The sequence below is a fragment of the Caenorhabditis remanei genome, chromosome IV (assembly GCF_010183535.1).
Source record: "Caenorhabditis remanei strain PX506 chromosome IV, whole genome shotgun sequence".
Taxonomy (NCBI): Eukaryota; Metazoa; Nematoda; class Chromadorea; order Rhabditida; family Rhabditidae; genus Caenorhabditis; species Caenorhabditis remanei.
The window spans coordinates 10,675,665-10,701,477 of record NC_071331.1 but is presented as its reverse complement, the minus strand read 5'-3'; the positions used below and the strand labels follow the sequence as shown (position 1 = coordinate 10,701,477).

Here is a 25,813-nt window from a genome sequence, read left to right as displayed (position 1 = left end):
TGTGTTTATCGAACAAACACTCTACTATCGAACTATATTTACTCTTGTCGAGCGCAGAAAAATTTCTTCTTTTCCTTATTCTCAGTGGTTTGGCGACTCATTTTTATCTGATTTTTTTTCAGATGAACAATGCCGCCAAAACAGGAGAGTAAACCGCTCACATCAACTACTTCGCCGGAAAAGGAACCATTTTATCGGAGTGGTTGTTGCAAGGCTACAACAGATATTCTCGTCATTTTATTCGTTTGCGGAGTTCTGGCATTAGGCATTTCGGCAGTTATCACTTATTTCGATGATGAGAATACGGGTGAGACCACTTTGAATATTTTATTCTTTCTTTTTGGAATAACTTTTTACTTAGAAACGTCATCGAACGGCACAAGCGCCACCTCCTGGATTTTACTGATATTATTCTTTTGCGGTGTTTTGGCTATTGGGGTCCCGGCAGCCGTGTACCACTACTATCATAGGCTGAAAAGAGGACAGGGTGAGTTGTAACTCCATTCTTATAGTAAAAACTAAAACATGAAGGAACGGAATTCCCGGTTTCTAAGTGTCATGAAGGAGTTGAGAGCTACTGAAATTCTAATGCTCTTCAGACAGTGAGAGAAAATAGTCTAACCGAAAAATTTCAGACAGTTTGACCTCACCCTACCACTACAATCCACTACAACCTCATCAATTGGCGTACATCTGGCCGCAAAATGTAATAAAAATAATAAATGGCATTGTGGACAATAACATGCACGTAACCAATGATGATAGAGCGGTCTTGCTGAAAACTGAACTGATGAGGTTCGACACGGGGTAAGCTTACAGATCAGAGTTGTGCGGAAGTGATTTTTTTCTAAAACGGAAGTCGGAAATCGGAAGTCGGAAGCCGGAATTGAAAAAACGCCCGGAAGTCGGAAGTCGCAATTCCGTGCAACTCTGATACTGATCTTTATGGATTATTATAAAAGTCAAAAGATTTTAGCGACGTGTTCTATATCATTTTTTATGATGGTACCAGTGGACCTACCAATCATGCCTTCGCCGGTGTCAACAATGAATATATAGCCGTGTTCAAGCCTGGAAAATGTAATGTTGTTGTCTACCGTAGTCGCTTTTGGAGAAGCTCACCAAGTAGTGCGTTGTCTACAATAGCTGCGCAAGTTGAAGAAGTCTGCAAATCGGGAATTGCCGAGTAAGAGCTTTAATTACAGGGTGGCTAATAAGTATACAACGCCACTAATTCTTGGATATTCGGCGGGAAAACGCTTGAATCAACAAAAAAACGTTATGAATAGTTGGAATGTTCAAAATAGATTTAGTATACAAAAAGAATTCGAAGTTGGGTACTTTGGCTTTGATACAGGCCATCAGACGTGAGACGCCAAAATCGCCTGTGCGCCGCAGGTAGTCGACGTCGACTTTGTTCCATATCTTCTGAAGGACGGTCTTGAGAACAACGGCTATGTTGTAGGAGATTCCTGATAACTTGCTCTCCAAATATTCCCATACGATGAAATCCATCGGACTCAGATCCGCCGACGAGGAAGGCCTAAAGTCGTTGTTCCAGTAGCCAGGAAAATGAGAGAGATGATGAATTTTGTTGATTTGGAACTGTGGGAGGTAGCCCAATCTTGTTGAAAAATGAAAAAGCGTCCAGTAGATTTTTGAGCTGTACAGAGGAACAAAACATCCTTCAAAACCAAGTTTTGGAAGACCCCGAGTTGATTTTCGCATTTTTTACAATGAAAACTAACGAAGTTCTACCGTAAGATTTCACCGCGGCCCATGCCAACACAGTTTGAGAAAAAAGGTGGTCATAGGCCTGGTGACGTTAAGGGGACCTACTATCATCTTTTGATAACAAAAGTTTATGCTTTTGACGGTTGGAAAAAGGTTCAATAACACGGTCTCCTACACGTGAAAAATTTTATTAATTTGCACGTCGTCTGCGTCTCTCATTGTGATTTTTATCTCTCGTTTTCTCTTTATAGACGTAACTTTAAGCTATCTGGTGACTTGGAAGAAGCTGGATTTCGATTGATTTTTATGAAAAGTAGATGGAGAAAGACATTCCCAGCATTTTCATATATTAAACATATTATTCTGCCGTCTATGGAGCTCATTATCTCTTGTGTAATCGAATGGAGTGTTCTGACCCGTTTTCGAGGAAGTGGTCTACGCTTCGTTCAAAATTGGATGGAAGACTGTTAATAAAAGCTTCCATAAGCATTTTGTACACCGAAACCGTTCAGAAAATCATCAGATGGATGAAAAAATTGGGAATTCAGTAGATAATATGATGATTTTCTACTGCCGATGACCTAATTACGATGTATTTCAAAAATCGCTTGCCATGAGTTTTTAGAGAATTTGAAATTAATCAGTTTGCACATTGAAATTTTGATTTTAGGCAAAAACTGAAAAAGTTGATTCAAAAATTCAATTTCAGTACAAAAATACGATTTTTTCGTACTTTTTGGCAAACATCTTGAAAACAAAATGAAAAATCAAAAAACTGGCCCCATGCGAAGTTTCTAAATTTTGTTCTGATTCGAATGAGCCATAAATCGAGAATTTTCGTTGGAAAATAAAAAAGTAGATGCATATATAAGAATTACTACTCAGTCGAAGGAACATATTAAAATAGATCAACTTTTTTATTTTCCAATGAAATTTCTCGATTTATGGGTTATTCGAATCAGAATAAAATTTAGAAACTTTGCAAGATGCCACATTTTTGAAGTTTGACCTAATTCTTGAGAAAAATCGGAAAATGTGCAGAAAATTTGCCATTTTGAACTGACATCGAAAATTGGGATCTGCTTTTTTGGTTTTGCTCCAGGAAAATTTATTCCACTTGAATAATGATCAGATCAAGAATTTCTACAACCCCATGAAAACAGTTTTTCATCAAATGTCGTAATTAGGTATACGGTATCTCAGGTGACTGAATATTGGTTGAGAACGGAGTGTATAGGAACATAAAAAGATTTCCGGACGGTTTTTCAGAACTAAACGATCACTAACAACTTGTTCAACAAAATTATAGGGCATGAACAACAATTAGTCGATTACATTTCTCAAATTCGGTCAAGTTTCCCAGTTTTTCTGTTTCTCGTTCACTGGCTTCCAAAGCCTAAGTTCATATTACTATTGCATATCAAAATGTAGGGATTTTTTTCCTCTATTCGTTTTGAAAACTTCCTGTCAAGTTGATACTTTTCCTTGAAGCTAGAGCGTTCTAAACAATTGCCCTACTTTTTTCTCAAAAAATAGCCAAGGAAAATACTCAGCGTGAAAGGTCAGATGATGTGGAAATTTATTTAGAATTTTTTACGCGTAGGAGACCGTGCAATAATAAAATGTTTATCATAAGTCCAGATCACGCCCGATACGCGGCGCACAGGCGATTTTGGCATCTTACGTCTGATGGCCTGTATCAAAGGCAAAGTATCCAACTTCGAATTATTTTTGTATACTAAATCTATTTTGAACATTCCAACTATTCATAAAGTTTTTTTGTTGATTCACGCGTTTTCCCGCCGAATATCCAAGAATTAGTGGCGTTGTATACTTATTAGCCACCCTGTATATCCACTTTATGAATTTTTCTTTTCCAGAAGTTCCGACTATTCCGATTTCCCAAAAATTGCTTTCAAGCACGTTGACAATATCAGTTTCCTTGGAATAATTGGAAGAGAACATAATGTGGCTGTAACCTCTGCAAATAGTTTTGGAAGAATATGGGGACCTGGATGGTGGGATGCTATTCCAGTCTTTCGAAATGGTACTCAGGTTTCAACTGGAAAGGAATTCATTTTGATTGCTGGTTATAAATAATATTGTATTATACGAAAACAGTTCCTAATTAAGATTATCAATAAATTCCTAAAAATATTTATTAATGAATAGTTGAACTTTGTACACAAAAAATTTTCGTTTTAACGGCCTTCTACGAGTAAAAAATGCAATATATGTATTCGTAAATTAGTCGGCGACTCTCATAAAACATTGATCATGGTTCGATTGTTTCTCGATTGTTGTCAGCAAAACTTGATAGGATTCATAAAAAAATGTACGTTTCTCTTCTCTCTCTCTCACAAGGACGCAGTCAACTTCTTCTCATGTCTTTACCATCATTTTATTTTTCAAATTTGAAATACTTTTTCTAGTTTGATTGGTATCTTGCTAACATATACACCATTTTTTCATGTATTTTTGGAAAGATAAGTTGGAAAAAAGGACGAATCAGAGGTTTTTGAGAACCTCACGATATTTGTCTTATTTTCTCTATAACGAAACTTTTGGAATATGGGAAAGTTTAAAATAGTTCCTAAATGGAGAAAAAATTATACTAAGAATCGGCTAAACGGTAATATAAAAATAACCCATATGTTTCACGCTTCAATATCGTATTTAGCTTTTTCGAAATAAACGTTCAGTACATTTCTGCTCAACATAAAGTTGCATTAATTTTCTTCCTTGAACTTTGCTCACGTTGAATCAAAATAAATTATTCTACAAATTTCAGAGAGTTTGACCTCATCCTACTACTGCAACCCACTGAAACCACATAAATTGGCATACATCTGGCCGCAAAATGTAAAGAAAATAATAAATGACGTAGTGGACAATAACATGCACGTAACCAATGATGATAGAGCGGTCTTGCTGAAAACTGAACTAATGAGATTCGATACGGGGTAAGCATATTTTCTTTATGAATTATTTTAATGGTCTAAAGATTTCAGCGACGTGTTCTACATCATTGTTTATGATGGTACCACTGGACCTGCCAATCATGCCTTTGCCGGTGTCAAAAATGAATATATAGCTGTGTTCAAGCCTGGAAAATGTAACGTTGTTGTGTACCGTAGTCACTTTTGGAGAAGCTCACCAAGTAGTGCGTTGTCTACAATAGCTGCGCAAGTTGAAGACGTTTGCAGAGCGGGAGTTAACGAGTGAGTTTTTGGTTTAAAATATCAACGAAGAATCTTAAAGGAGGACTGAAGTCATATTTTTTTATTTCAGATTCTGATACTTCAGAAAATTCTGAACAACTTTCATCATTGGAGCATATGCTAAAAATCGCTCTAAATGCCCTAAATTCACGTTTTCCCAGCTCAAAAGGAGCCTAGATGGAAGAGTTTTCCCACACGAATTTTTGCCCCCGTGTAGTCCTCTCGGACAAAATTATTTCTTTTTATTTCTCGATTTTTCGTTTTCTTGCTTTTTTCAACAAATTTTCGTGTTTTTTCTTCTTTTTTACGATATAAATTGAAAAAAACACGAAAACTTGTTGAAAAAAGCAAGAAAACGAAAAATCGAGAAATAAAAAGAAATAATTTTGCCCGAGAGGACTACACGGGGGCAAAAATTCGCATGGGAAAACTCTTCCATCTAGGCTCCTTTTGAGCCGGGAAAACGTGAATTTAGGGTGTTTAGAGCGATTTTTAGCACATGCTCCAATGATGAAAGTTGTTCAGAATTTTCTGAAGTATCAGAATCTGAAATAAAAAAATATGACTTCAGTCCTCCTTTAATTTCAGAAACTCCGACTATTCCACTTTCCCGAAAAACTCTTTCAAGCTCATTGACGACATTCGATTCCTCGGTATATTTGGAAAAGAACACAATGTTTCCGTGAGATCTGCGAATAGTTACGGAAGAGCGCGGGGACCAGGGTATTGGGAGACTATGCCAGTTTTCAGAAATGGCACAAAAGAGGCGACTAGGAAGCAGTTCATTTTGGTGGCTGGTTTCAAATAATTAATATTTCTATTAGGCTTTAATAAAGGGTTCCTGGAAATCGAGTTGGTCTCTTTACAAAAATATAATATCGCTGCAGGAATACCTAAATTTCAGTGGAATGTGCACTTGTCGTGAAAAACAACTTTGAAAATTGTTTACTGTTTCACTGAATCATTTTCTGTGTAGATTTACTGTAAAAGCAGTAAATGTAATACTATTTACTAAATAGCATGGTGGACGTATCAACAAATTAATTTTTCCAAAAATACAAGAGCCTGTTGAATTTTCAACCGGTTCTTATTTTTCAGCTAAAAAAAAGATGCATCTTGCCCCCCGACTCTCTGTGTCTTCCCGTGTTGCCCTTTCCCCTCTCTCCCCTATCTCTCCTCCCTCCCTCGTCTACCCTCAACAATGTCAACGCATTTCTTTCCCATCTCTCTCGGCCTGCTTAGTATAGTGGTTAGTACTCCACGTTGTGGCCGTGGCGACGCTGGTTCGATTCCAGCAGCAGGCAACTCCTTTTGGCATTTTCAGAGACATTCATTTATACAGATTCAGATCAAAATTAAAATTTCACGAATCTCTTCACAATTTTCATATCATAATTAGCGATGGCAGAGTCCAGGTCAGCAGTGAGAGGAGTAGTTGGCAGAGTAACTTGTGAAGGGTGTGAAAGGGAAGAGATCGGTGTCAGCTTCTGATGGGTTACCTGAAAATACAAATCTGTTTCAGCGAGAATATTTTAGGACTAGTCGTTTGGGAAAATTATTGCAAACAATTTTTTATGCATTCATTGTAACTGACCTATTCACAAGGTAGCGAAAAACAAATAGTTTTTTGCTTATTTTGCTACCTTGTGAATAGGTCAATAAAAGCTCACCCCCAATTTCTCATTGACACAAAGAACAGCTGCCGAGTTATGGACAGTTCCAGCATAGTTCGACGCCGAGAATACGGTAATCAGACGTCGTCCAGTCATCACTTCAAACCCATCAGAAATTACCATGTGAGAACGGATGATGAGAGTGATTTTCAGTCTTTTGCACGCTTGTTCGACCACTTGTTTTCCAAATAGATAGCTGATTCCTGGAAATGTGAGATTTTGTGAATAAAGGAGATTCTACGTTATTCTGTTGGGAAGTTAGTGTCTTAATTCAAGGGAGGTGGGAGCGTGAAGCAATTCTAATGGGACAAAATGAGCTTATACCAGTTCTTTAGCCAGCTTCAAAAATCTGATGAAATTTTGATAGGTGTGTATTCAAAGTTTTTAGTTTTAAAGCAGTTTGCTACTCACACTAATTTCAGCCAGCTTGAAAATACAGCTCAGCACATATCGGTAAACACGCAATGTGAAGTGATCTAGTCACCGGCGTGCAAGTTTCATCATTTAGATGAAACTGTGTCAGAATATTCATCAAACCAGACGATTGCGTATCGCCAACTCATCAGTGTCAAAATGTCCCCGGAGCCAATCAACCTCAGTGATCTGCCAGCGGAATGTTAAACAGAATAATCTGAGTGTCCATAAACATATTCAGCTCAACGCTGCTGCCACAGCTAGTTAATAATTTTTGCTGTTTCTACTGCGTCATAAGTTTTTAAATTCTTGTTGTGATCGTTCGTTCGTTTCATAGAGCTACCTCGATAAGATTGAAACCATCCATCTCCTCGATTCGTCGGATCCGCCCATAACAAATCCATCTCCAACCCACTCGAAATCGGTTCATTCGGCCTTTCAATCGATCGAATCTTGTTGAGAGTCGTGAGTTCAGGTGACAATCCTCCATGCATGCAAAGTACTTTTTGTGAAATGAGACAAGCCATCGGGAGTCTATTGAAGCAACACTGGAAATCCCACCAGACACCGACACCGTACTTGTAGTCACATTCAGCATAGAAGCCGTAGATTTAAGAGAGGAATTTGAGAAAATTGAGTTCAAAAGGTTGAGGAAATTCTGGAACCGTGAATTATTACAAAACCTCACCTTATTAACACCCGGTGTCTCATGGTTCCCTCTCAACAGAAAAATGCGATCTCTATATCGAATTTTGAGACAAAACAACATCAGTGTCACTTCAATTCCATCCATTCCCATATCCACATAATTTCCCAAAAACAACAATTTCTCCTTTGGAACTTTTCCGATCAAACCGAAAAGTCTCATCAAGTTATCAAAATCTGCGTGTAGATCTCCGATAATTTTAATCGGTGCTTGCACTTCCAGAAGACTATTTTCTTCCATGAGAATTGGTTCAATTAATCGGAGAATTGCCGTGATTTCGTCGATTGACATGATTGAGGCAATGGAATTCTCGGGGGACACTTTGAGGTCTGAAAACAAAAGAAGTTTAGAATATGTCAAAAATTCATGTTTCAAGAACTTCAGATTATTTATTGGAATTACAGCGGTCTACTTTGGATAGCGTATAGGTACTTTATGAATCCTTATCAGCTTATACCAGAGTTGGCTAAAAATGGTGACTACGGTCAAAATATCTGCCTGGGCCCAGTTTTCTTAAAAGGTCCCTACCGAAGTTGTGAGTGGTTCATAACGGCACTAACCATGACCTACTTTCCACAAATCTCACTGTTCCAAAATCTTGTTAAATTTTCCGTATTAAAGGAGGACTGAAGTCATATTTTTTTATTTCAGATTCTGATACTTCAGAAAATTCTGAGCAACTTTCATCATTGGAGCATAGGCTAAAAATCGCTCTAAACACCCAAAATTCACGTTTTCCCGGCTCAAATTGAGCTTTCGTGGAAGAGTTTTCCCACGCGAATTTTTGCTCCCGTGTAGCCCTCTCGGACAAAATTATTTCTTTTAATTTCTCGATTTCTCGTTTTCTTGCTTTTTTCAACGAAATTTCGTGTTTTTTTCAATTTATATCGTAAAAAAGAAGAAATAACACGAAATTTCGTTGAAAAAGCAAGAAAACGAGAAATCGAGAAATTAAAAGAAATACCGTAAATACTGTATTATAACGGCACCTGTAATATAACGGCACCTGTATTATAACGGCACCCCATCAATACTCAGAATTCATGAATATCAATATACCGGTGTTTTTTCTTGTTTCTGGCTAGAAGGAGCGTGATTGATAACGTCTTGATCAGCCGATAGAACTCCCAAAAAAAGTTTTTCTGGTAAATTTTAATAAATTTTTAAAACCTCAAAATTTCTCTGGGAGGCAGTTGAAAAATATAACGGCATGCCGTTATAATACAGTATTTACGGTAATTTTGTCCGAGAGGACTACACGGGAGCAAAAATTCGCGTGGGAAAACTCTTCCACGAAAGCTCAATTCGAGCCGGGAAAACGTGAATTTTGGGTGTTTAGAGCGATTTTTAGCCTATGCTCCAATGATGAAAGTTGCTCAGAATTTTCTGAAGTATGAGAATCTGAAATAAAAAAATATGACTTCAGTCCTCCTTTAAAGGGGGACTGCGATTTTCGTGCCGCACTTTTATACGTGGATTCATGTAAAAATTGACATTTCTAGAATAGCGCAGTTCCCTTTAAAGAATATGAGTTTTCTCTGTTTCCAGACACAGGTAAACCCAACCTATAACTACTATGAGAGTTTATATCATATGAATAACTTGCGATGATTTCACGAAGCATCTCAGCAATTTCTCAAAAACTCAAATCTTCATAATCTCCACTCTGGAACGGGAACTCACTATAAAGTCTTTTGATACAATCATCCATCCACTCGGCACATTTCGGATCAGTTTTTGACAGATCATATGTTGATTTTGATTCTGGAACAGGCGAATATAGGCGAGACTATCGGAAATCACATCTACCTGTTTCTTTCATTTTGAGAAATGCTTTTTTGGTTCAATTTCTATTTGGCGTGTATGTATAGAGTTATGTTTTCCCGTGCACTAGATTTTCTGGCGACGTGGTTTTTTCTGTTCCACTAACACTTTATGATTCTTATCATTTTTCTCATGTAATCTTCCCAAAGTTAATTTAGAACGGTTTCACTGATTCCATAAGTCTGTTCCGTGTGTAAGTCAGCTATTAGAATTTTGAGACTGCATGATGTTTGTTTCCAGCAAAATGTTACTTCTAGCATTATTTATTCTTCAAACAATCACAATTCTCCTCAGCATGTGCTCTTCTAAAGCTTCAACAAAACCTTCGGTAAGCTTGATTTTGCTGCATTTTGGTAATAAAAATTTTAGATCAATTCAATTGAAACTTCGGGAGAAGACGTTACCAAACCGGTGAAAAGTCGTAAACAGAGTGCCGAGTAAGTATGATTTGCATTAGTTAGCATTCGATAAACTGTTCAATAATAACTTATCAAAAACTTCAAAAATTCATGTCTTATCCGAAACAGAAATATTTCACAGTGAGACCCCTCCGACTTCAAAAACACCAGTGTCCACCACCCAACAGTCTCCTGTTCCATTGAAAATTTCTTCAAAAGAAAATAAAACTCCTGTCAAATCAGATGTGAAGAAGTCAGAAATACATACTGCAAAGAATCACTCTATAGTTTTGAATACTGGTAACCATAACGTGAGATCTCTTGAAGTCTTATCATTAAATTCTAGCGAAAAACCTCCATCCACCAAACCAAGAGCATCCGAAATCTTCATACGCCGGTGTCCACGATAAATCCCATCCAAAAGCTCCCACTCCAAAACATCCATCTGTCATGACAGTCCCCTCAAAGTCTACAGACACCGTTGCCACTTGTCATGAGCTGGAACCCTTGAAAAGTCAGAAAACAGAACCGAAAACGGTAGAAATCAATGATAAAAGTGATGACACAATTGAGAACATTCCATCAGTGAAAACGAAAGAAGGCGTCAGTTATGAAAGTGATGGTCAAACAGAAAAGTCGCCGGCTGAAAAGAAAAAAGATGATATTGCAATGAAGTTGTTGGAAGATAAAAAGTGAACTTTCTGAATTCTTTTGCGTTTCTATAACAGTTTTCCAGAAACACAAATTATCTCGAGCGGGGTCGAACCGTCGGCCTTCTGGGGAATATGCAGATCATACTTGCGAAATTTTAGGTATTCCCCGATTTGAATGTTTCATCTTACCTATGGATTCAGATATTCATAATACATAGAGACTTTTTATATAACACATCGTAACTAATTTCTACGTGGCCCAATTTCAGAAATGCATACACGTTTGAACTCGTCACATCAAGGCGCACCTTTTTATGAATTCAGATGTTTATAATTGTGACTTTTTATAACAACAACAAGACGTAACGAATGCCCAACCGCACCGCATCGCTGCTGCTGCGTTGCGGTATCTACCTCTATAAGAGATGACCGCCTCCAGGACAGCTATGTAAAGAAAGGTCTCGCAACGAACGCGCGTCGTTGCCTGCGTTTGTGTTCAACGTAAGACCAGGACAGTCACGTTTTACTAATTTTCCCTGAGACTGCCTAACGGAATGGTAGTCCTCCTTGTATTTTGATTATTTGAGAATTATTGATTTTTTTCCTTCTTATTGTCCGCATAAAAACGTGATTGGCTATTTTGTTGCCCGAAACATTGGAATTGGCGAGGAACTCACCGTTGGATACAATTTTGATTATAATCCGTAAGAATGTTTTTTGTGTTTATAATTTTTTATTTGATGTTTTTCAGGATAAACAGCCAAATTTGTCTGTGCAGCGCCGGTAACGGCTTCATGGAAAAAGGCCCAAAGAAAGAGAATATGGTGGTCGAAATCGCTGTTAGGGTGTGTATTAAGAAGACTGGAGCAATTGGAAGAGTAAGGAAGACTACAAATGTTTTCAAAAGACAACAACTAAAGAAGCAACCCAGAGTAGCCTTCGAAAACGATGAGAACAATGCGGATACTGGAAGAAACGGAGAAAACATTGTTGTTCAAATTGTGGACCAGGAGGAGATGATGAGGGACCAAATGGCTATTCTGGGGCCAGAACGACCAACGGGAAATAAATTTTTTTAAACATTGTTTTCTTGTTTTAAAACATTCGACAATGAATTTTTTTGCCGAGTTTGCAAAATCCGTCATAAAAATGTTTTTGAGTTCATTTGGTTTCATACATATTCAAATCAAATACCGTCCCAGTATCCCAACACTGATCGTATTCACTGTTTCTCTATAATAATTTTTCCCAACCACGGAGACAACTAATTGCTTCGCATGTGAGACTATGTTCTCAACTTTGGATTAATCGGACCGATTGTTTTCAACCAGACATTCCCATAGAGTAATTAAGATGTACTTCCGGTAGAAAAAAAGCGTGAGAAAAAATCACGAATAACCTAAAGTCAGAAGGCTTTTTTCCTGATTATATACGCTTTCTTGCTTCTAATCAGACATGAAAAAAGACAACATTCTTCTTCTAGCTTCTTCTTCTAAATGCTTCTTTCAGTCTACAACTAAAAACAGCTTTCTTTTCTGAAGAAATCAATATGGAGCTTGAAACATTCCGTCTATTAAAGCGATCTATCCAACTGACTTGCGTTGTTTTCTCCCTATTCGTAAATTCCATTTTGATTTACCTAATCATCAAAAAGTCACCGACCAATATGGGCACTTATCGCCATTTGATGATTTATTTTTGCTGTGTCTCAATTGTTTTCAGTATTCTGGATATTATTGTTCAGCCGGTATAAATTTACAAGCATAAATTTAAATTAAATCCGAAAATTCCAGAATGTTCAAACCTACAAAAGTGCATTCTTCATGGTCGTTGAAGTACAACGAAGAAATATGGATCCATGGATTGCGAAGGTTTCTGTCTGTAAGTTACCGTGTTTAGTTGTTATGATTGTGCACTACTTTTACCAAAAAATGCTTGCAGACTGCCTTTGTGGTTGCTTTGGTGTGGCTCATTACTGTATTGCTATTCATTTTATTTACAGATTTTTTGCCTTGGAAAGGTATTCGTAGAAACAAAACGTTCCTCCTGAATGTATATTTTTACAGAAAAGGAAGAGTTCGATACTTCCAAGGGTTCAACTTGATCATCTGGTTTCTGATTCCCATATTCAGTGGGGCGATGTGGTTTCTGATCACTGCGGAGGTGTTTACACAGACCAGTATTGAGATAGATTATATTAGGTGAGCCATCTTTTTTAGTGTTACAGTGAAATTATTTTTTAACTTGATTCGTGCGTATGAAATTCCAACAGTATTCTACCCAATTTGAAATCATTATTTAGTATTTTTTGTGATAAGTATACACGCTTAGTTATCCTGTGTCTTTCAGTTTTTTAATACTCACGAACAATTTCAAACACACTGTCTTTCAAAACCACCACTGTTTCCAGAAACATCGTGAAACAAACATTCAGTGCCGACATGCACGAAATTGTATTCGTTTCTGGAATCTTTTACCCAATCGACCAAACAGGTCAACGACTAATAAATTGGAGATCTTTTATAGGATTTGGTCTCTATTCAGTTCTTATGACAATTCCTTTCACTGTTATCATAGTGTTCGGATTCAGAAGTTGGAAAATTGTGAGAGGATTATTGGATCATGGAGAGTCAGAGTATTCGAAAAATCTGCAAATGCAGTTGTATAAAGCTTTGGTGGCACAGGTTGGTTCCGCTTGGAACATAATAGTTTTTTAATGTTTCCTGATGTTCTCAACTTGAAAACCATAATCAATTAACTAATGCACTTTATCCATTATATTGCAGACAATACTTCCCATGATATTTCTATTCATCCCATTCGGACTGCTGTTCTCCCTCCCGATGTTTGAAATTGATTGTCAACTTTTATCGTCATTTATCACTTTAATATTTGCTATGTATCCTGCAGTTGATCCACTACCGCTTCTATATTTTATCGACTATTACAGAATTCCCTTAATAGGTTTGGAACATTCAAGGAAAACTGATGACAATGCGTGAAACTTTAACAGATGCCTTCCAACTAAAATGTTGCAAGGGGAACCGAATTTCAAATGACGAATCGATAACAATTGGATGAGTTGGAGACAATGATGTCATATTGACAATAATTTTATATTAATTCTGAAAAATTTTAACATTTTTAATGTGGTAAACGAGTTCAGTATTTCATTGGTCTTTTCTTCCAGATTGTTATTGCGTAGTCATAACGCACATATTTGTAAGAGAAAAACGCGTGTGAAAAAATACCGAAGAACCAAAAAATCAAAATTTTAGTCATTTTCTGATTATACACGCTTCTTTGCTTCTGATCATATTTGAAAAACCGACAACATTATTTTTTCAGTCTGCAACTGGAAAACCGCTTCCTTCTTTAAAGAAATCAATATGGAGCTTGAAACTTTCCGTCTTTTAAAGCGATCTATCCAACTAACTTGCGTAGTTTTCTCCCTATTCGTAAACTCCATTTTGATCTACCTTATCATCAAAAAGTCACCGATTAATATGGGCACTTATCGTCATTTGATGATTTATTTTTGTTGTGTCTCAATTGTTTTTAGTATTCTGGATATTATTGTTCAGCCGGTAGCAAAATTAGTAATAATCAAATCAAAATTAAAATTCCAGAATTTTCAAACTTACAAAAGCGCTTACATTTTGGTTGTTGAAGTGAAGCGACGGAATATGGATCCATGGATTGCAAAGGGGTCAATTTGTGAGAAATACTTCAGTAACGTACAAACTGAAAATGTGAAAATTTAGATTGTATTTGTGGATGCTTTGGAGTAGTAATTTATTGTATTGCTATCCATTTCATTTATAGACTTTTTGCTTTGGAAAGGTTTGTAAACTTGATAATTGAGTCAAAAGAAGAAACATTTGTAGGAAGGGAAGGGTACGGTACTTCCAAGGAAACAATTTGATCATCTGGTTCCTCATTCCAATTGTCTGTGGTGCAGCCTGGCTCCTAATCACCTCGGAAGTGTATACACAGACCAAGATTGAGGCAGACTACATCAGGTGTGCGATAAATTTTCTGTTTCTGACAGAAACTTTCTGTGATATGATTTTTCTTTGCTAATAATGTAGTCATTAACGTACCAATTCCAATATAATCTCTCGAAAACTATACATTTTTTTAGTCTTTCAGAAACTCTGTGAAACAAACATTCAATTCTGACATGGAAGATATTGTGTTCATTTCGGGAATTTTCTACCCAATCGACAAAACAGGCCTACGAATTTTTAATTGGAGAACGTTCCTTGGATTCGGTCTCTTTTCTATTCTCATGACAATTCCTTTCACTGTTATCATAGTGTTCGGATTCAGAAGCTGGAAAATTGTGAGAGGATTATTGGATCATGGGGAGTCGGAATATTCAAAAAATCTGCAAATGCAGTTGTATAAAGCTCTGGTGGCACAGGTTGGTTCCGCTTGGAACATAATAGTTTTTTAATGTTTCCTGATGTTCTCAACTTGAAAACCATTATCAATTAACTAATGCTTTCAGACAGTCCTTCCCATGATATTTCTATTCATCCCATTCGGACTGCTGTTCTCTCTCCCGATGTTTGAAATTGATTGTCAACTTTTATCGTCATTTATCACTTTGACATTTGCAATGTATCCAGCAGTTGATCCACTTCCGATTCTCTATTTTATCGACTATTACAGAAATCCCATAATAGGTTTGGAACTTTTAAGGAAAACTGATTATACGATGTGTGAAACTTTAACAGATGCGTTCAAACTAAAATGTTGCAAGAGGAGTCGAATTTCAAATGACGAATCGATAACAATTGGATGAGTTTCAGTAAAACATTCACACTAATTGAAAAACATTATTGATGTTGATCAAAACAAACTGAAACATTTTTTATTGCTGTTAATGGTTTCTCTTACACCTATTGTGGCCACCCCTTCTGTCTCCAGAAGGCCGCCGGTAATGTGCCGAGTAGGGTGGGAACATGAGCCCAATTTATACTTCCAATAAGGTGGTTCAGTGGTTTTAAAGGAAGCGCCCGATGTGCTGACAACTCAAGTATTTACAAGAACCATTTATTATAGGGAAAAAGCATGTCCCGCGAGGAACTGCATTAAAAACCTATTCGGTTCTGCCTTTTACAATACAATACGAATTAAGGGGAAAAGGGTTATCGAGGGAACATAGTAGTGACTCTGCAAGCGCCCGATACACGTATCGGGGGTTCTCGAGGGACTACAAGTCGCTCTCTAACAACTTCTCTTACAAAACACAATAATAACAACTCTTAAAGAGAGAACAAAGGAACAACACTGAATTATTAATGGCTTTAGGCCAAGCGAGGGGAGTCGGTCGAGTACGGTCACAGTCGTTGAGTAGGTGTGCGCGTGGCGAGACCTGTGGACGTTGGAAACAGCGTGCGCCTTTGACTGGAGAGACGCAGACACGACAGAAAGGCGGCAACTTGAATTGTGGAATATTACTTCCGCCTGAAATGGGGTTAAAGGGACAGGGAAGAAGGGAGTTAATTAACAGAAAGTAAAATACGTAATAAGTATAAACTAAATTAGAATAATTTAGTAATACAAATTACTTTTTAGTTTGGAGTGGGACAGGAACCTGATTCGGGGACCAGGAGACTGTCAACACTCCGGGGGGTCTGAGGCCCGGCTGTTTGCGTTATGCAGGCATAACATGCAAGCTTGGCTTTCGGTATGCGAGGGTTGGAAGGCCGGACACGGTGACTGGATAGTCGAGCTTTCGCCAGATCAACGCCGTCAGGACGAGCAGACATCATTGGATAACTGACACCTGGACTCTGATTAACAGTGTCTGGGGGTCCATCATCACCATGAGAGATCGCGGGACCTGATGGCTTCGTTAAGTCATCCATTACATTGGATGCGCCTGATCGACCAGCGTCCAAAGTCGGGACTTTCCGATCTGCGCCATCTCCAGATGTGCCTGAACGACAAGCATCTGAATCCGGGGCGGACGGAATCTTTATCCCTTCTTTGGATGTGCCAGAACGACCAACATCCAAGTCCGTGGCTGATTCGACTGGCCGAGGGGTATCCGGGCGAGGTGTACCGTCGAAGGCCAAAGAATTAGCATTTCGAGGGGAACCACTATCGGAGATTTTCCCGGGACCAGATGACTTTAGTCCAATCCTTATATTGGATGCGCCTGATCGACCAGCGTCCAAAGTCGGGACTTTCCGATCTGCGCCATCTCCAGATGTGCCTGAACGACAAGCATCTGAATCCGGGGCGGACGGAATTTTCATCCCTCCTATGGATGTGCCAGAACGACCAACATCCAAGTCCGGAAAGTTCGAATCTGCTTTATTCAACGTTTCGCTAAGACCCTGTACTTTGACTTTCGATAATCTCTTTCCTTCATCGCCGTTCTTCAACGAATGGTTAACCCATTGAAGTGCCGTCGAGACGTGAGAAGATTTCACCATCCGTCCTTTTGGCTCCGGGATGAGCTCGGTATCATTGAAACAATGAATTCCGAGGCATCGAGGGACCATCAGCTTACCATTATCCTGAGTTTTCCGAGGTTCCAGTCGAGGGATTGAGGTACCTTCGCAAGCCTCCGTCAGAAACCGGGGAGTTTCTCTACCATACTGTCCATCCGATGTTCCGCGATGAGAGATTCCTAGACCATTTTGCACGAGGTTGCACGTTCCTTGTGGATTGACGACATGAGCGGAATTCCTGCCACTAATTCCGAGTTGAAGATTCATATCCGGGCCAAGATGAGGGTGAATCCATGAGTTGAAGGCGACTTGAAGTGAGCTTCGGACATCATTGAGATTACTTGAGACGACATGAAGGGGGCCGGGTTTCACATTGAGACGAGATTGTGCGAGGTCGGTGGTGAAGATATCGGTTGGAACTTTCGAGGGGGCAATACGAGAGAGATTGTCCGCGGTGAGATGGGGAGAGCTTGCTTGGGTAACAATCCGAGATGGGAACTGGAGCACTCGAGGAGCTGGAAAAATAATCGGACCAAATGGAGAAATTTCCACGTACCTTCCCGAAGGAAGGAGGACTCTATTCGAATTTCCCAAAACGTGGGCTAGCATATCGTTCCCGACGATCATATCGAGGGGACGGCCATTGAAAGACCGGTCTCTCAACATGGTTCGGGGGTCGATTTGCAGATCACGAAGAAAGTTATTATCTATCGCTCCAAGTCGAGGACAGAAGAACTTAAACTCGGGAAAACGAGAGATTCCAGACACGGAAACTTCAACAGGTATACCAGTTGTTGCAAAAGATATTTGATAGATGCTCAGTCTTTCGGTGATCGTCTTCCCTACACCCTTGATTGCCGTTGTTCTGTATGCCGTAGGGGAGAGACCTAGACGTTTCGCACAGTTTTGAGATAAAACTGAGATTGAAGCGCCGGTGTCCGCTAGGGCAAGAACGAATTTCCCTTCCGAAGTACGAAGGACAAAAAACGGCAAGGAAGAGATATCGCCCGAGCTCTTATCGACAAGAGTGTGGGGGACAGGGTACAACGATATACCGAGCGACGGGAGGCTATCCAACACCTTGTGCGGTCCCGAGGGACCAATGTTTCCAAGTTTATTGCGAGCCCCCGAGGGGGCCACGAAAAAACGTGGCTGGATTAGGATTTACGCCAGACTTTTTCATCGATGCCTTCGAGCGATGATGAGCTGGTCGACGGCCCAATCCTTTCGACGGAATAGTCGGTGCGGCGATAGCTCGGCCATCATTTGAAATTTCCGGGCGAGCTGATGCCGGTCCAACAACCGAAGAAACTAGAGGCTTCTGGTTCTTTTTACCAGATTTACGAGGTGGAGGATTAGGCGGAACTTCCATCATAATCATTACTGATTCGTCAGGGTACTCCGAGCTATTCCTACTCACTGACGGGCGGAAGCGATCCGCGAAACTCTTGACTCTGAGATATTCAGAGTAAGTCTCGAAGACCTGTTCGACCGTCAATGTATGATTGTTTGAATATAGCGGTTTCAAACGTCTAATCACTTTTCCCGGTAGCTTTTCGACAAGTTGTCGGACGAACGCTTGTGAAGAAACATCTTCGCCTTGTTCTCGAAGCTTCATAATTAGCGCTTTGCAATCATGAAGCTCAAGAGAGGCGCGTTGGAAGTCCGACTCGTGGAAAGTTAGCTGGCGGAACTGCGAAAGGGCTGCGTTAATCGCTGAATAATTATTCTCGAACTCGGCTGAGAGAGCTACCAAGGTAGCTTCTAAGGCGGCACGAGGGTCATTCAGATCGATCAGAAAGCGCTTTGCTTTTCCTACGAGCTTTTTCTCCAGGAGTGTAAACTTCAAAGTGTCGTCAAGCGAGGGATTCATCAAGACCATCTTGTGGAAAGAATACGCAAACCTGCTGTACTTGATCGGATCTGCGTTGAATTGGGGGAGTACGGTCTCCAAATCGTAAAACGACAGGTGACGGCGATGATCGCCCTTTCCAATGCGGTCGTCACGAGGATCGTAGGGTCGCCCGCCTTCGTCGTCGTAACCATTGAGATTACTATGATGAAAGCGAGGGACTTCTACACGATTCTCAAATACGGAGTGTATGCTTTCTTTCCGAGGAGGATCATGATGATTATGAGTGATACCACTAATTCGAGTTTTTGGAGATTCAAAACGGTCATTGACGTCAGCTCCTGCCTGCTGAGAGACATTCGCTGCAATCTCTGATATCTCCGGAATTCGCAATGGACATCCGAATGTATTATGGGAATCAGACGTGCAAATAATGCACAGGTCGTACTTCGCACAATACAACGAACGTTTTGGACTGTTGCAGTCGAGGATGTCATGCCCGTTGGAGCATACCGGGCAAACCGTAATCTCCGGTTTCAGAAATGAACTGAGGCCGGGGCGTGCTCCGCGGGGAACGACCGATCTGCTGAATCCAGTAGAATCGAATTCTTGTGGGAAAGACAAGGCACATCCACGTTTGTTTCCGTTTGTTTGAGGGATCGAGGGTTGAATCGGACCAAGGGCCGAACGACTCTCTTCACCTAAAGCGGACGGAACCGCTTTGATGCCAACCTGTTTAGTGACAGTGTCTTCCACCGTTTCTTTCGACGCATCGGCTATATCATGATCTGAATCCGAAGACTCAGAGCTTGACAAGAAAATGGGGAGGTGCTCGGACTTATAGTCGTCTGCATGCTCGCCATTTTCACGAGGTGACGTAGATATATTCTTGCATATATCAGCCAAATGAATGACTGGAACCTCAGCCGAATACGGAAAGCTACGAGTAGTCAACATAGTCTCCAATTCCGTGACGCCGAGTCTCAGACCGGACACCATATCTTCACGAGGACAGCGAGATGATAAATCAAGCACTCCTTTGCGAAGAGCAGACCGTTCCTTCTCGGATAGCAGCAGCTGAACATTATCCAAGAGACCGAGGAAATATTCATCGCCGTCCAACATCATCAGAAGGGCTAACATCTTCTTTCGAAGATAATCAACGAGGGAGCAATCCACTTCACCAGCTTGATGATCGTCACGAAGATTCCGCAACTCCCCCAGAGCCTTCGAGGCAGCATCGAGGGATTGAGCAATTGCACCACGAAGAGCATCCTTAGTCGACTTAAAATTGATCGACGGGAGGCGAGGTGATGACTTCTTATTCCCACGGAAGCTCAACTCCGTGGAAACCGACGAGTTCCGGGATCGATTGATACCGGTAGACATGAGCGCAAGATCGAGATCTGAAAAAATGTCTTTTTTATGGCGAACTTAGCCTGGTGACCCGGGGAAATTTAAGCGAAGCTATGAGGTTTGAGCCGAAGCTCTTTGAAACTGAAAACTTCTCCCGGAACGAGTTTTGTCTTGAATCCATTCCACGATTTGTGCACAATCGAGGGCCAAATGCAAGCGCAATGACTGATTGATCTTGATTCCTCTGCTTCTCAACGGAATGATCGCTCCAGCTCCGATGTCGGCATTGTTTATCGAGAAAACGCTTCCGAAATCCTTACACGAAGTACCAAACACTTCCTTCTCGATTCTTGATCAGAGAATCGATAGGAGTCGAGACGAGGGATAACGAACCAGAAATTGTCTGAAAATGTCCTAATTCTCCGAAATTTCGGACACCAGAGCCTCGCACTCTGAGCAATTCAGTTGTGAGTACCGAATTGTTTTCGAAACTTTCAGCTACCAACCGAAAATCCCGAGGGTTTTTTCTCATTATTGACTTTAAGTCCACTACATGCAATCTACGGAAAACCCCGCGATACGGTTATCCGAGACCATGCAGCTTCACTAAACCCCAACTTCCACGGTGACCGTTGGATTGGTTACCATTTGGCTCCGACTTTTCTCAGAAAGTTGTATAACAAGAGTTCGCACTCAACGAATACCCGTTGGATTGGCTACCATTTGGGCTCGTGGGAGTAGAGCGCTACGGAATACTGTACTTTTCCTTCAGACATGCTGATTGTCTGTTCATCGGAATTTCCAGCACCCACCGGTCGGGTACTGTCACTTGAATGGACTATGAACACTACACGATCATTGAGGATCGCGCTCACTAATGCTCATAATCGATCGAGGGCGCAACAGGCTTCGAATGATAATTACCATCTCTTTTACCAGGAATCTACTGACGTGAGGTTTTACGAGTTTTTCAATCAAATGCAAATGAGATCACCTGATGTATTAAAAAATACGTCAAGACAGGGATTCTCAAGCACGGACTCACTCGTTTAACAGTCTACACCAGTAGTATTATGCTGGTTCCGGTTACTTTATTTTTCGCCGGAAGAGACTGCTGACTGTTCTACGGGTTCTCCGATCGACGCAACGGGGTTTCACTGATGTATTCAAAATACGCGGAAACAGGATCCCTCGAGCGTCGACTCACCCATTTATCGGTCACAGCTGGCAAGTCATTCGCCTCAACCAGACGATCTCTTCAACACAAGAAATCGCCCTTTTCAGCAATACAAACACTCTTTTGCAACGAAATCGAAGTCGTTACTCAGAATGTACTAGAGACGTGGCATGAATCATAATCGTATACGACAGTATACGAGGAAGCAGTACAATCTATCTCTTTCGAGGTCAGCAATTGTATCGAGCCCGCTTCACTTTGATCTCATAAAGTATGATTCAACACCAGAATTCATCCGAGATGCTCGATTTCATCGGAAAGATTCATCCCGTTTCAGCGGGAGAAACATCACAAATATGATGCTACAAAAGGCTCAGAATACCAAAGGATATCTGACAAGAGGCTTCGGAATCATAACGGATTCCGTGATGCGCTTAATCTGAGGGTCTAGTGTAATCGTAAGCTAAATTTCGGGTTTTCTATCGAATGACAGAAAGGGTCCGCAATCATAAACGACTGCTCACAGCTACTGAGAGATTCGAGGGAGAAACCGGAGTTATAGAACTGCGGCTTATCGCTCACATCTGCCTACACCGAAGACTAAAGCACCACTAGTTTATGCTCTTTCTCTCATCCAGATGTGGTTATCGAGTGGGTTTCCAGATTGGTAGTATTGTCGACAATGGTTGTTAGACAACCTTCAGATTTCGAGGGTGTATTCACAGTCAGTAATGTACAAAAAAAGTACAAAAGCCACGCGACCTGACGTGAAACTGCCGAAAATCCGTTTTAGAATACACCAAATCCCATGCGAGACAGCGAGATTCTAAAGAAGAATCTGTGCTTCAAGAATTCCTTTGCAGTTCGAGGGAAACGTGCTCACACTCGCCCACTGGGGGAGAATATAAGTCTATTTCGGTCAAACTACTCTCGATAATGAACATCTTTCACGAGATACTCAGAGTTCCGTGTTAAGTATGATCGAATATCTAGGATTCAGAATCGAAACTCTGATTCCGTACTTCGTACACATCTTCCAATAGGCGGATCTGATAGCACCAAATCTGGTCCCGAGGATCTCATAGTCAATGGCGCCCTGGAGCAGTGGGTCCTAGAACCCATGCTCCGGGGGGCCATAGGATTCGAGTATATCTCCGCTCTGAAGGGTCTCACTCGAAATCGAGGGATATGCTTCGGCGAAGGTTACACCGAATCGCTGACTGAAGTCATCTCTGAACGTGATCCAGTACTAGAAACTCTCCCCAGAGCGTAATCCACGCTCCGGGGGGCCAGAGGATGCTCCATAGGGAGTATCCTCCTCAAATCCTGTAACCGGAAGAGCATCCGAAAGACACTCTCTCGCACTAACACGGCCGACTATCCTATAGCTCATTGGGGACGATCACCGAATAACCAACCTTGCGGCTAGCTACGAGGGGGAATGATCCAAAAAGCCAGAATAACCGGGGTGACTGTTTCAGCTCACGTTAACACGCTACTGAATATGTCGGTCGCCGAAGAGCATATAATTCTCCAACTAAGTCTTCTGGCAGTTAGGTCAGTTTTCGAATCGATGTGTACGGAGTCGGCTGAATTCCTAATTGCATGTATCCGAGGGGAGTAGGCCCATATGGGGCTCCGATCTCGATACGAAATTCAACATGCCTCGGTGAGACCGAACGATCTGGAACCCATTCAATGCGTAGCTCTCCGAATCAAATTGAACGGATGACTAGCTAGCACCAAATGCTCCGCAGTAGGGAATGGTCGTCTGAGGATCGGCGAGTTCAGATGCTTGAAAAGCGTCTGTCGAACCGGCGAGCTTAGGCGTAGTTCCTTTCCATTGGAGGTTCTAACACAGAAGACAAGTGCGAAATTACTCAAATTTTTATGCGATAGTAGCGTTTTCTTGGGATAGAGAGTGGATATTAGTGAGTCGATATTACCTAATAGGCCGCTAGTTTTCATATCAGGTAAACAGAGGGTACCGACTGCTCGATCGCTTCGGATCTACTCACAATGCAACGCTTGCGTTGATGTTTTCGAAATTAGGCATCAGCCTTAACCCTTCAGAATCCTGCTACTAAACCAGTGGGTGTTCGAACAACCGATGGACTAAATCGACTCTCTACCTAGAAAGCTGAAAGCGAGGGAGCGAATCGGATGAAACACTAGAAGAATTGACTAGGTGTATTATCGAGGTGAGGGGGATTCGAAAGACTCGAAATACATCGAGGGAGATCGAATCGCCGAGGCTCGCATTAACGCCATTGGTCGAACTTCCAGAATTGCGTGGGTCGTGCGGTCGAGGAAATAATATTTCCTGTCAAGCTCTTAACCGGAGCAATAGAAGATTATCCGAAGGCTCGCTTGCTATCTACTGACGGCTTACGAAAATTCTGAGTCCCGATGATGGGCCAGATACAGTACGTTTTTCCGCTAAATGTTTTCAAAAAAAACTGCCGAATCATCCCGAATCACTTCAGAAGAATTCTACTAGCGCAGAAATTGGCTGAAGCACATCGGATGATGATGGGGCGAGGAAAGACTAACGGAACGTCTAATGAATTCTCATTGGGGCGTGTTAACTCGAGGGGCCGGTTACGGAAATGGCATACGCACTGATCCGTGGCCTACCTTACCCGAGGCTTCTGTATTCATATGCCGACCGGAGACCCTTGCCGGCAAGACGACCACGGTTAGTGGATGGGAGCCGCTAGGGGGAAACGGGTGGGCACAGAGCTTACAGTCCCTAACTAACGCAGAAAATGGAGCACCTGAGGCGGGACAGGGACTGCCCTCCAGAGGGAGGAGTCTGATCGTCTCTTGCCTGGCATCTCTTTCGCTAGTCAATAACACGCGCCGATAAGCTCAAAACCGTATCTGGTAAGCCAGTCGGGCTTCACACGAGGGGGCCAGCCTGCTCGGTACTTAATTCAACACGTTCGGCGGGTCGGAATCAAACCGATGAAGCCTAGTGAGCTGAACAAAACCAAACCGACCCAAGATCCCATGTAAACATCAACATTTCGAGGGATCCTTGTCCCACGAGAGGGGTCGTACGCAGTAAAAACTGCTGACCGCTCGGCAGGGAATCGGTTATCGGAACTGCTCGCGCTCCGAGGAGCTGGAGACAAATGCCGATAATCCTTCAAAAGGAGCATCCGAAACATCAAAATCATACACGAGGTCGAGGACCCCCAGTTTTTCATATCATCCTTCAGTCTAAAAACTCGGCTTCCCGACCGCTTCGCTGCCTTGCGGCTGCTTAGCAGGGGTTCCGGGTTCTCAGACATTCAGACAACGTCTTAGATCCGAGGAATCGATTGTAGGGTATCAATCCAAATGCTGTAATTGACCACCGATCCCCTTCGGAAATACAGAATTCAGAAGAATTCAGCGAATATCCGGCGAGGGGAGAGGGCGATATCGATAGCTATAAGGAAAGACGTGTCTACAATAGACACTCCGATCCGCAAAGAGACTCCCTCCGATCCAGCAAGCTGACATGAAGGAACCCTGACTTATTAATCGTGCGAATCTAAAGTGATCGATCAGCTAGAAATACAACACGCCTCTGCAAACGGACGAGTCCGTGTTAAAACACAGCAAGAAGCGAGAGTATTTTTCACTAACGTTGCACTAAAGCAACACGAGAAATTCTAGCCAAGTGGCTCCGATCCAGCTAGGTGGCATGAAGAGACCTTGACTTATTAATCGATCGTCTCTAATGTGATCGATCGGCTAGCAGTACCACACCCTCCCGCAAACAGACGAATCTGTGTTAAAACACAGCAAGAAGCGGCAGTACTGCTCACCAACTTAGCACAAAAGATAAGAACGAGAAACTAGAGCCAAGTGGCTTCATCCCGAGGGAGAAGCACCCAAAGCGAGAAAAATCCCGCACGAAATCCAGCACGAGGGCGACATCGGAGACCAACACGAGACTTCTGATCGATTTTTCTCAGTTTCCGAATGGTTCGGGGCGAGCGAAACGCCTCGAATTGCTTCGAGGGGTGTCGGAATCGCGAAAACCGTTCGTAGTCCCGAGAAAAAACGACGGAAGTTGACCAGAAGACGACATCCGAGGCCACGAAGTACGAACCATCCATCAGCGAGGCTTCTCATCGATTTTTTGCGGGTTCCGATTAATTCGGGACGCGCGAAAAACGCATCGAATTGCTTCGAGCGGTGACGCTTATCGCGAAAAAACACGGTTCCGGCGCAAAAAACGAGGGAAGCTGACATAAACGACGACATCCGAAACGAACGAAGCACGAGGGAGTTATCCAAAGCCAACCGCGATACTTCTGATCGATTTTTCTCAGTTTCCGA

The 25,813-nt window shown here is 41.4% G+C and overlaps 4 protein-coding genes across 4 annotated transcripts; 3 read left to right on the top strand and 1 right to left on the bottom strand.

Annotated features, from left to right (window-relative positions):
- Positions 1–6,310: 6,310 nt before the first annotated feature.
- On the bottom strand, positions 6,311–9,570 carry GCK72_013186 (uncharacterized protein; the record flags this gene model as incomplete). The annotated part of the gene is made up of 6 exons (XM_053729702.1): positions 6,311–6,454; positions 6,626–6,831; positions 7,386–7,590; positions 7,731–8,077; positions 9,432–9,512; positions 9,558–9,570. 6 exons carry the CDS (start codon positions 9,568–9,570, stop codon positions 6,311–6,313), a joined length of 996 nt encoding a protein of 331 aa, XP_053584474.1.
- A 297-nt stretch (positions 9,571–9,867) lies between these two features.
- Positions 9,868–11,702, top strand: GCK72_013185 (uncharacterized protein; the record flags this gene model as incomplete). The annotated part of the gene is made up of 3 exons (XM_053729701.1): positions 9,868–9,925; positions 10,317–10,662; positions 11,375–11,702. The coding sequence occupies 3 exons, from the start codon at positions 9,868–9,870 to the stop codon at positions 11,700–11,702; spliced, it is 732 nt and encodes a 243-aa protein (XP_053584473.1).
- Positions 11,703–12,289: 587 nt separating this feature from the next.
- GCK72_013184 (uncharacterized protein) lies at positions 12,290–15,433 on the top strand (the record flags this gene model as incomplete). The annotated part of the gene is made up of 11 exons (XM_053729700.1): positions 12,290–12,370; positions 12,417–12,504; positions 12,565–12,643; positions 12,690–12,824; positions 13,034–13,116; positions 13,168–13,307; positions 14,253–14,340; positions 14,388–14,466; positions 14,511–14,645; positions 14,776–15,049; positions 15,137–15,433. 11 exons carry the CDS (start codon positions 12,290–12,292, stop codon positions 15,431–15,433), a joined length of 1,479 nt encoding a protein of 492 aa, XP_053584472.1.
- Positions 15,434–16,303: 870 nt separating this feature from the next.
- On the top strand, positions 16,304–19,320 carry GCK72_013183 (uncharacterized protein; the record flags this gene model as incomplete). Its single annotated transcript, XM_053729699.1, has 3 exons — positions 16,304–16,385; positions 16,568–16,962; positions 18,928–19,320. The coding sequence occupies 3 exons, from the start codon at positions 16,304–16,306 to the stop codon at positions 19,318–19,320; spliced, it is 870 nt and encodes a 289-aa protein (XP_053584471.1).
- Positions 19,321–25,813: the final 6,493 nt, after the last annotated feature.